The sequence below is a fragment of the Emys orbicularis genome, chromosome 1, assembly GCF_028017835.1.
Source record: "Emys orbicularis isolate rEmyOrb1 chromosome 1, rEmyOrb1.hap1, whole genome shotgun sequence".
NCBI lineage: Eukaryota > Metazoa > Chordata > Testudines > Emydidae > Emys > Emys orbicularis.
Window position 1 is genome coordinate 165,083,529 of NC_088683.1, and position 12,102 is coordinate 165,095,630.

Here is a 12,102-nt window from a genome sequence, read left to right on the forward strand (position 1 = left end):
TGCAAGCTGAGGTGCTGGGCTTTCTAATCGAATTTGGAATTTAGAGTACAGTTATGGTCAGAAAAGGAACTGTGTAAAAATGGTTTTATTGAACCCATCCTGCTCCTGATTTATCTTTAAGTGGCATCTGCCAACTTCATGGAGAAAATACAATATTTACTGCTTAGTTGTATGGGCTTGCTGGGTTATTGAAGAATGATCTGGAACCTATCTGCCCCGTGCATCATCAGCAAAAGAATCCTTCAAAGCCTTCCTTCCTATCACAGGGGAAACCATCAAAATACATTATGGGGTAAATAAAGAGTATGCTAAATGCTTGCTGGATTTTTCTCCTGAGACAGTTCAGCTAACATTTTCACCCTTTTCCTTTGCATAGTTCAACATGGAACGTGCAAATGTGGAAGAATTCTATGAGATTTACAAAGGTGTTGTAGCTGAATACGCTGTAAGTATCAACTAGAAAAGAATCTACTAAAAAATAAGATAGCAATTAAGGAGAGGTGGTCACCACTCTCTGTACTTAGGATTGTGACTAGAGTTCTATCAGGAGTCTGATTTTGAACACTCCCTGAGTTGGTCCAGAATGAACCAATCCATCTGAAATTCCTCATGTATACTCTGAGACAGGAGAATTTTTTGTGGGAAAAGTGGAGGACCATTGGGCCAAGATATTTATGAAATAGAACAGATTGGAAAAACAGAACTGAGCTATTTCACTTTGTAGAGCTAGTGTAATGTCTAGTTTTATATAGTTGTTGAATGTACTATTTCAAAAGTGGTTTGGCCTAGAAACTCTGTATGTATTTATTCCTTTGTCCTCCGTGGGTCCTGGGGTGTTTGAGTATTTTTATGATGGTTGGGTGATTAATGTCTTATGTAAGTTGATCTGTCTTTTGAATCTCTGTGAAATCGGTGTGGTCCAATAGGCACATTGTAACCTCAGTGGGGTCTGATGTCTGTGTACATTGTAATGCCTTTAAGCACTGGCACTGAAGGCTTCCCGGGTGCCTGTGGACCAATGGGAATATAATAAGGTGACTTTGTATTTCTGCAACACCCTCCCTCTGAGGATTTCAGGGAACTGTGCAAACAGTAATGAAAAGAGACTTACAATGTCCCTGTGAAGTATGTAAGTTATATGGATTGAGGTACCAGCACTCCAAAGGGATCTGGCCATTTGACTTTTATGCCTCAGGGAGTGCTACTGCTGTTAAAAGTGAGATTATCACTTCAGTCTCTGAATCCAAGTGCTTAAGTGACTTTCACCAGTTCACTGGTGAGACTCTCTTTAAATCATCATCAGCAAACATATTTCTTGAATGGTTCACCCTTAGCTCTGAAGTTTATTATAGCTGGCATTATGGAGGGATGATTGCTGGATGTCCATGTCACAACCAACTCTTTCTTCAGCAGTTAAGGTTTGACCCTGGTACCGAGTATTGAGAATATTTGCAAGAAAATGAGCTGGCGATAGTGCTTGTCCCATTCGTTTTTTTAATGCTAGTAATTTAACTCTGTCATTGCATATTTCTCTTTTTAAGATCTCACTCAGTTCCTTCCAAATTTCAACAGAGTCAGCAATAAAACAGCTATTTCCCTGCAGTTTGTTCAAGGCTACAGAACTAGGCTTCAGGGTACTCAGCAGGTGTTGATCATTTCTCTTAAGCCCGATGTTGAGAACTTTGGCTGTGATAGTGCTATCTATTTGTTCACAATTTTGTTCACAAAATGTCATCAGATTAGGCCAGTTCTTGATCTAGTGCTCAAAACAGTCCAATACTGAGTTCCATCGCACGTCTTGTGGGAGAGTTAGCTTGGTTCCTCCCACTTTTTTCAGGGCAGCTGCTGCAAAGTGGTTGTTACAGAAGTATTTTGCAATTTCAACAACATTAGCCTTTATTTCTGGAACACTGAAATCTGTGGCTAGGAGGTGCATCAAATGAGCACTGCAACCATACGTTGTTAGCTTGGGACTCTCTTCTAAATAATTTCTTCTCATCTTAGATACATTTGCAGCATTGTCTGTGACCAAGCTGCGTTCTAGACATTTGAATTTTTTTTCAGTTTGTTATAGCTTTTACTGCTACTTCTTGTAAGTATTCTGCTGTGTGTGTGCGCATTTCCTGATGTATCAATTGTTTCTGTAAGGAAGACATTCCCTTCTTCTGTTGTCTCACAAGTACATACAACAGGATCATTGTGGACATTGCTCCACCCCTCAAGAGTCAGGTTAACAATTTTACTCTCTAGACCTTTTACACACTGCTCAATTTCTCTTTCATACACTTTATCCAGCAGTTTGCCTGTGACATCTGCTCTGTTGGGTGGACTGCATCCTGGTCTTAATGACTGAACCATGTTAATGAAGTGTGGGTTCTCAATCATAAGGAAAGGAGAATTTGTTGCATAAACAAACCAGGAAATTTTTCATCAATTACCTCTTTTTGTAATCTCCTGGTTCTTATTACAAACTTATCTATGTATCAGAGGGGTAGCCGTGTTAGTCTGAATCTGTAAAAAGCAACAGAGGGTCCTGTGGAACCTTTAAGACTAACAGAAGTATTGGGAGCATAAGCTTTCGTGGGTAAGAACCTCACTTCTTCAGATGCAAGCATCTGAAGAAGTGAGGTTCTTACCCACGAAAGCTTATGCTCCCAATACTTCTGTTAAACTTATCTATGGTTGTTTTTGGATGTTGGAGATTTTTTTTTTCTTTTTGCTACAGGTGATATACTGTGACTATGTGACATACATGATGTGACTGAAACACTATCATTGGCAGATAACTCTGAAACTATAGAAAATAATGGTGATCTTGAAGGTGGATAGTCTTCAGAATCCTGTATGTTGAGGGTGGATTCTCCTAAATAAAATAAGTCAATGCAGTTGTTTAATTATTATTACCATACTGCTCATTTAGTATTACTCATTGCATTCACTGACACTCAGTACTACTTTAAAGGTGAAATTGTAAAAGGAAGATCTGCCTATTTCAGCTATTTATCTTTTATCACAACTGCATCTAAAATGTTACCATAGAGTAACAAGTATATTTTTTGCTCAAACATGAGAATTCAAGAATAGTCTAGAAGGAAGACAGGGAGTCCTTAAGAAAGAAGTATGAAATAAAAAAGTTTACCAACCTGAAGATCCTGCATGTTCAGACATGTTCCTTTCATCATCTTCACGCAGCTTCCTCCTGAGAAGGAACACTTCTCATGATGTTGTTTCATTCGGGAAACCAGGCCTTGCATTTCTTTGTTGCACTGTTTGCATTTTGCACGCACGCCTGTCTTACCCACAGGTAGAGGAACTTCATTAAAATATTCCCAAACTGGGTCTCTTTTATGGCCTGCTGCCATTATAGGTTTTCCTTTCTAGGGAGAGAATGATGTGGTAGATCTCAAATCAATGAAGGCTACACTCAGAAAGACCTCAAGACTTCTGGAATATGCTGCTCAAACAGTTTCACTTTTGTTTCTACTGCCTGTCTCTCCCTTCTCACATTTATTTCCAGACTTCTTCTCCTTGTCCAGATCTATTCCGCCCCCAACAATCTTCTATTCATTGAACTTTTTGAAACTTTGCACTTTTAGAGAGAGAGAAGGGATTGACTCTGTGTACACATATTTGCAGAGGGACAATAGGGCTGAGGTCTGTTATTTCTCACCTCTATATATTATTTATTTATTTAAAAACATTTTTGCTGTTAACAAGTATGTTATCTCTGGAGACACAAATCCACAGTTGGAGAACTGCAAAACTAAGCATCTCTGATGGTACCCTCTAGACTGAGCACTGAGTCCCATTGGGTAGATAGAAAGATTAACCTAAATAACACTGGTCTACAATTTTTGAGAAGTCGTCTGCTTCAGAGATAAAATGTGCTATTTATTATGTATTTTGATGTGCTGAATTCAAATATGACAATTAAAACAACTGATTGGCTACTGTTTCTAAGATATTTAAGTTTTTACATTTTATGTCTATGTATATTGTGTAGATAGTAGAGTTTTAATCATAAATTGTAAACCTAGGTCTTTTCATGTGTTTTTGGTTGCTTTACATGATAATATTTCACCTGTCCTGTTTATGTAACACTTTAAAAATCAGCAAAAGGGTTATATAAATAAAATTTATTATGAAACAAAAGGCAAAAAACTATTATGTACATAGTTTAGTCCTATTCAGTGTCTACTCGGCGCTTCTTGGCTTGTCTCTTGTATTCATTAAATGGAGCATCTCTTGTCACTGTCCAGCAATAGTCTCTCCAAATCATTGGCACTGCAATGAGGCATAGATAAAAAGGCATAGATTTCCTTTTCCTGTTCGACCACTGGCGAAGATTTGTTGCACAAGTGTTGCAGCATATGTGTGGGGCCCACCTCTTGTCCTGATCTCCAATTTTGCAGCCAAAATAAAGGTGATAGGCTTTCTTAACCATAGTGGTTATACTGCGCTTTTGTGATGCAACGGTCACTGTTCACACAAGTACGAGGCATCTCTGCTCACTTTGGCTAAACAGAAATGTGTCCCTTTGCAAAATCAAACACTGACAAATAAGACAGCACGACACTGTATGATTTCTAGAGCTGATATAGGGCAATTTGTTCAGCAGAGTGATGTAAGCTTCGTTATGATTGCATCATCCATGACTGCTAGGAATAACATGATGCAATTCATATAATGTATGACGCAATACCAGCTTCAGATTGCATCATTCATTGTTTTGCCTAAAAAGCAAGTACTGTCCAAACCCAGTCATAGATTTATTCATAGATCCAGTCAAAGATGTATTTTAGTAATTTCTGGTTTAAATTGAGATCCCTTCCCTTTATAACTCACTTATCCTCCGCCATTCCCAAGTCAAGGGTCGTATATACTGACCCAATAGCATATCTTGAAAACTAGAGCCAATCAACAATTTTAAGCATCATTTTCGTGCTCAGTGACCCAGAATTAGTAAAGTTTGACTACATTTATTTCAGAAGCATTTTGGCTGTAGAGCAGTGTAATCTATACAGAAGCCCCTGAAACCCCATAAGATTGGGTCCCTAATCCATGAACTATTGGAACTCGTTTACAAAACTTTTCTTAACCATTACATTAATATATTGTCTCATACTATAGAATTAGAATTTATAATCCCTATTCCATGATGAGATATCTTTGAGCTATAATGTATTTTAATTAAAACTATCTTTTGATATCAGAGGGGTAGCCGTGTTAGTCTGTATCCACAAAAACAACGAGGAGTCCGGTGGCACCTTAGAGACTAACAGATTTATTTGGGCATAAGCTTTCGTGGGTAAGAAACCCCACTTCTTCAGATGCAAGGAGTGAAAATTACAGATACAGGCATAAATATACTGGCACATGAAGAGAAGGGAGTTACCTTACAAGTGGAGAACCAGTGTTGACTGGGCCAATTCACTCAGGGTGGATGTGATCCACTCCCAATAATTGATGAGGAGGTGTCAATACCCAGAGAGGGAAAACTGCTTTTGTAGTGAGCCAGCCACTCCCAGTCCCTATTCAAGCCCAAATTAATGGTGCTAAGTTTGGAAATGAATTGTAGCTCTGCAGTTTCTCTTTGAAGTCTGTTTTTGAAGTTTTTTTGTTGAAAGATGGCTACTTTTAAATGTTATTAAATGTCCAGGGATATTGAAGTGTTCTCCTACTTGCTTCTATATGTTACCATTCCTGATGTCTGATTTGTGTCCATTTATTCTTTTACGTAGAGACTGTCCGGTTTGGCCAATGTACATGGCAGAGGGGCATTGCTGGCACATGATGGCATATATCACATTAGTAGATGTGCAGATGAATGAGCCCCTGATGGTGTGACTGACATGGTTGGGTCCTCTGATGGTGTCACTAGAGTAGATATGGGGACAGAGAAGGCAACAGGGTTTGTTACAGGGATTAGTTCCTGGGTTAGTGTTTCTGTGGTGTGGTGTGTAGTTGCTGGTGAGTATTTGCTTCAGGTTGGGGCGCTGTCTGTAAGTGAGGACTGGCCTGCCTCCCAAGGTCTGTGAGAGTGAGGGATCGTCAATCTGTTTCCTCACTTCCCCAGGTGGGTATTGTAGTTTTAAGAATGCTTGATAAAGATCTTGTAGGTGTTTGTCTCTATCTGAGGGATTGGAGCAAATGCGGTTGTATCTTAGGGCTTGGTTGTAGACAATGGATTGTGTGATGTGTCCTGGATGGAAGCTGGAGGCATGTAGGTAAGTATAGTGGTCAGTAGGTTTCCAGAATAAGGTGGTGTTTATGTGGCTGGCTCACTGCAAAAGCAATTTTCCCTCTCTGGGTATTGACACCTCCTCCTCAGTTATTGAGAGTGGATCACATCCACCCTGACTGAATTGACCCTGTCAACACTGGTTCTCCACTTGTAAGGTAACTCCCTTCTCTTCATGTGCCAGTATATTTATGCCTGTGTCTGTAATTTTCACTCCTTGCATCTGAAGAAGTGGGTTTTTTACTCTCAAAAGCTTATGCCCAAATAAATCTGTTAGTCTTAAAGGTGCCACCAGACCCTTCTTTATCTTTAGATAGGTTTTTCCCTCAAAAAAATCCAACTTAATTAAAAAAAAATCCGACTTTTTTTTTAATCCACCCTGATTTGAAGCTAAAATTTTGAGTCAAGACCTCCTGCAAGCCCTCTGTGCCTGGAGCACTCAAGTGAAGGAAATGGGATTTCCCCAGGTGGAGGTCTGGTCTTCTCTGAGGTAGAGAGCTATAGGAAATCCAGTCCAGATGGTAAGAGAAGGCATTTCCACCAAGAGCAGTGAGGTAGTGCCAGTGCTAGGCAACTGAAAGGAGCAAGGAGGGAAGAAGGAGGAGGACATAAGTCAGGATATGACCTCCATATATGTGACTCCAATCTCTAGGGCTTTCCATCCTGTTGTGGTATTTGTTTGTTTTTAATATTTTTTTTAATGACTTAAAAATAATCATCATGACTGGTGAAATATCAGGGCAGAAGCTGTTTCAGATGCAAATCCCAGCTTCCTTTTCAAAGGTCTTGTCCTCATTTCCTAGGGATCATCATCGGTCATTCAGACGTGGGCTTGGCATACAACTATAAAATGGTCCTTCATGAAAGGAGAAATTGAAATAGTTGCCAAAGATTCCAGCTTTGCTGGTGTTTCCTCTAACTGCCTAGGGCAGGAGTCCTTAGATAACTGTTAGAAAAAAACAAACCACAAATGATCACTTTGTAAACACAGTTACACGTTTTGGGATGTGCCATTATGCTGTGTACTGCTAGAGCAGGGATTCCCAAACCGTGGTAGGTGAGCTTGATGTTCCATCCATTCACTTCACAGCCATTGTTTAAGAAGGTGGTATATGAACCAATGAACTTTGGAAGCAGCTGCACTAGAGCTTGTTTCATAGTAATAATACCATCTAGCATTGCACTATAGCTGAAGGCATCTGCTCTTCAACCTTGTGCCTCATAACGCAACCTAGGAATTTGGAATAATCTCACCCCTTGTTGAGTGCTTGTCTTCCTGTGAACACCCTATAATAAAAGTTCTGGTGTGAAATCCTGGCCCCATTAATGTCAAAGGGAGCATGCTATTGACTTCAGTGGGGCAGGATTTCATCAGTGATCTCAAAAGGGATCTCATTGGGAAGTTGCTCTCATTCTGGAAACATAGCATTTGAATTTAATTCTCTTCACATTTAATCTTAATTCTTACATGCTGGGATAGGCATGATCCAGGTTTTTCGGCCACATGCCTCATCTCCTTGTTACCCTTTACTTTCTTGTTCTCTGCTTGCCTCTGGGTTGACCTATGAGCAGCTCATTGCTGAGTGCCAGAATGGTGACATCGTAGCCTGTTCTCACTACCTTCGCCCATTTCCTGTTCTTGTCTTCCCTTTTCCCCATCCGTTTCAATTCCTTTCATTTGATTTGTTTAAAAAGTGTCTGCCCAGAGCTCTAGGTGCACACACAATCTATGGTCTGTTATGCGGGAGGTCATATGATCATAAGAACCCCTATTAATCTTGTTAGCAAACTACAAATTGGCACCAGTGTCTATAGTTAAAACTCACCTCCCCAAATTAAGACTCTCCTTAAAGAAAGAGGCAGTGTCTAAGGGAGGTAGGACCTAAAGCATGATGTAAGTTTTTATCAGCTAAAACTGACAACTTAGTTTATACAGACTACGTAGGTCAGGTGTATCGTGTCCCCTGTGGGAAATGCTGCTAAGTAAATAGGTTGCTCCATTCTGAACCAGCTGAAGATTCTAAGGCTATGTCTACACTACGCACCTTACAACGGTGAGGTGCGCTGTGTGGTCGCTCTTTATCGCCGGGAGAGCGCTCTCTCAGCTACAAAATAAAACCACCTCTAATGAGGGGTGGTAGCTTCGTCGCCGGGAGCGCGGCTCCCACCGACGAAGCACTGTCCACACCGGCGCTTTTTGTCACGAAAACTTTTGTCGTGCGGGGTGTGTTTTTTTCACACCCCTAAGCAACAATTTTTTAGCAACGAAAGTGCCATTGTAGACATAGCCTAAATGTTCTTCAGGTTTAAACCCAAGTACAGCAAGTTGCAGTAACTTAGTCTGAAGGTGACCAAGCTATGGCTCTCTGTAGCAAGATCCATGTGAGGAATGAAAAGGTTGCAACCTCAGGCTAAATGCAGAGAAATAAACATACTTTGGCAACTGCTGGTACTTGGGCATCCTAAAGAAATTAGAGATCCAACTTATCCTCCATGTTGTGAACCTGAATAACAAAATATGGGTAAATTCTCTCAACTAAGGATGCCGATTATACCCTCTGCCATTTCTTCTTGCTGTTTTCCCCAACATTTCCTAATAATTTCTTCTTGTTTGTGTTTGGATCCAACTTTGATGTGAAATACAACTCTCGATAACACACTAACAAACTGAAATTTGTTTTAATCTTTTCCTCTTCCAGGAGATGGTTACAGAACTGTGCTCAGGGCCTTGTATAGCGCTAGAGATCAGGCAGCTTGATCCTCAAAAAGTATTCAGAGACTTCTGTGGGCCTTCTGATCCTGTAAGTTACTTGTTTAAAGAGAAATATTTGAAAGGTGATATTCTGTATGTCAAACTTAAACATTGCAGCATTGCTCTGTTACTGTGTATGTGTTTTTCACTTTCCTTTGAAACATTTAGCCATTGGCCACTGCTTGAGGCCAGATACTAGACTAGGTGGATCAGTGGTCTCAAACTGTAGGTAATCCACCGATCCTAGGTAAACAAAGTAATAAAATTACCAAAAGAATACTTATGTGAAAATACAGTGTCAAGATAAGTCATCTTGGTAATTGTTTTCATCAATTTTCACTGGACGGCAAAGCACTACAACAGTTAACAAAAAAAATGGGCTGATTCTCCTTTCAGGCCAGAGTAAATCAGTGTTACTCCACTGAAGTCTGTGGCAATCCCCTGGTATCTTAACTGGTGAGAGGAGACTCTCGGGGTATGTCTACACTGCAACGTAAGCCCATGCTTGAGCCTGGGCTCAAGCCTAACCCTCCTTGTGTCTACACTGCAATTGCACTAATCCAGGGCTTGGTCCCAGGACTCTGCAGGGCTAGAAGGCCCGCGCTTGAGTTAAGCCGAGACCTGAGTCTGAGCCCTTTTGCTTTGCATTGTAGATGCGGCCCCGCTTGATTTGGGTCCCTGGTGTCAGCCAGAAGTATCCCACAGTTCCATGGAACAACTTCCTTAGTCCTCTCTGTCCTAACAATCTGCAATGCCCACTCTACTGAAAACAGAAGCCCTTTGCAAATGGCAGCAGCTTAGGTCAGCATTAACCCATTCTCTTCTGATCACTGATCTGCAAGCACACTATCAGAGAGTCTCCTGGATTTGCAATGGAGAGTGAACCGATCAATCCTTTTGCAAAGAGTGCTGCTTCCTGGTAATGTGCAGGGCAGGTAGTAAAGTTTTCCCACAGTGCACCACAGTTCTAGGGCTAGAGTAGCCACATTCTGGGGGGAAGGGAGGATGCTGGGATGTGGTTACTTTGTCTTGGGTCTGTGCACTGCAGTGTGGATGTCAGAGTCCAAGGTTGTAGCACAGGTTAGAAGAGTCTTAACATGGGGTTAAAATACAACGTAGATGCTCAGCGCGGCACCGCCCCCATGGCCGCGATCTAATACAAATCAGCTGACTCAAGTCCCACTAACCCTGGGCTCAGAGGTGAGTAGGGGGGCATGCGGGGTCAGGTGCCCCTGCCCGATTTCTGCTTGGCCTGGAGGGCAGAAGGGTAGAGGGAGAGGAGTTCTGTCCTTCTCCCACTGCGCCTGCCCCTCAGCACGCTCAGTCCCTGTCCCTGGCAGTCGGGCTCAGGTGGGGAGCAGAAGGGGCAGGACCAGCCACTTCTCACACCAGCTGCTCTGGGTCGCTGCTCTGTGCAGCGCAGCAGCTGCCTGAGAGCCTGGCTGGGGAGGTGGCAGCAGTGAGCCACCCTGCCTGCCCAGGCCTGGCTGCCGGGAACAGAGGCCGAGCGAGCTGGAAACATGCCAGGGGGGAGAGGGGACTCTGGTTTGCTCGGCCCCTGTCCCTGGTAGCCAGGCCTGGGCGGGCAGGGTGGCTCACCGCTGCCACCTCCCTAGCCAGGCTCTCTCTCAGGTAGCCACTTAGCTGCACAGAGTCAGCGACCCAGAGCAGCTAGCTTCAGCACATGAGAAGCAGCTCCATCCCATTCCCTGCCCGGGCCCAACTGCCAGGGAGAGCAGCCGAATGTGCCGGGGTGGAGGTGCAGCAGGAGAAGGACAGAGCACCTCCCACCCACAGGTAACTGTGGGGGGCAGAGAGAACGTGGTGACCCCGGGCTGGGCGGGGGGGGGGAGGGCAGGTCACTGGGCAGAGGAGACACATGGGACAATCACATGTCCTCCCCCTTTAGATTGTTCCCCCCAGTATCAGGAGGTACAGTAGCTCCTCACTTAACATTGTAGTTATGTTCCTGAAAAATGCAACTTTAAGTGAAACAATGCTAAACTAATCCAATTGTCCCATAAGATTTAATGTAAATGAGGGGGGTTAGGTTCCAAGGAAATTTTTTTCGGGCAGACAAAAGGCATTATATACTGTACAGTACTGTACTGTACTGTGGTGGGGAGGTGCCCCTGGCTTACCCCTGGGGCTCAGGGCTGGGGGTGCAGGGTCTGGGAGGGAGTTAGGGTGCGGGACGGTGCTCAGGGTGGGGTGCAGGAGGAAGCTCAGGGCTGGGGCAGGCAGGAGGTGCAGAGCACTTACCTGGGGCAGCTCCTGTTTGGTGCAGGGGGTGTGCAGGTGGCTCTGCGCAGCATGGCACCGCCCCCATGGCCGCGATTCTGGGAGCCGCGATTTCCCCTTCAAAGCGCCGCTTCTCTCCGGCTGGCTTTGAAGGGGAAAGCGCCACTTCTCTCAGGCCGCTGGCTGCGCGGCTGTCCCTGCTCCTCCTGAGTCATCCGGCCTGTGCTCGCAGGGCCGCATTCTGAAAGGGGCTTTAGAGCTGCAGGCCAGGGCCCCCTTAGCCCAGAGACCTGCAGCCCTTAAAGCCCCTGCGTTCTGGGTGGCCCTGCCTGCCGGGGGAGGGCGGGGGCGGGGCAGCTTCCCCACTCGTTCGCTGGCTCCCTCCCTCCCTCCCTCCCAGAAACTCCTAAGCACCGCCAAACAGCTGTTTGGCGGCAGGGGAAGCGCTGGGAGGGAGGGAGAAAGGGAGGGGGAGGAGGCGGAGAAGTGTGCAATGCTCCCTTGTAAAGTCAGCCAAACGACATTGTAAGGGAGCATTGCACAACTTTAAACGAGTATGTTCCCTAATGGAGCAGCGACGTAACTTTGAAACAACGTTAAGCGGGAGGACGTTAAGTGAGGAGTTACTGTATGAGTCGTCTATGCCTGGGCTTACATTGCCGTGTAGACATACCCTGAGTCCCCATGTTCATTGTAGGAAACAAAAAGCTTGCATTCTGTAGCCCTGCTTGTAATATGATTATTGTTATAGGCTTTATTATGTATTTATTTGAGTGCCATCAATGTACATGATGCTGTACAGAACAGAGAGGTAGAGACAGTCCCTATCCCGTTTTTGACTAACCAGACAATAAGGTGCAGACAAAAA

The 12,102-nt window shown here is 43.7% G+C and overlaps 1 protein-coding gene across 1 annotated transcript in view; it reads left to right on the forward strand.

The window, feature by feature from the left end:
* NME7 (NME/NM23 family member 7) overlaps window positions 1-12,102 on the forward strand; it is a 174,760-nt gene that overhangs the window by 100,566 nt on the left and 62,092 nt on the right. The window contains exons 9-10 of the mRNA XM_065417040.1: window positions 377-445; window positions 8,941-9,042. Of these exons, the coding sequence (XP_065273112.1) occupies window positions 377-445; window positions 8,941-9,042 (171 nt within the window). The remainder of the gene's footprint in view (window positions 1-376; window positions 446-8,940; window positions 9,043-12,102) is intronic.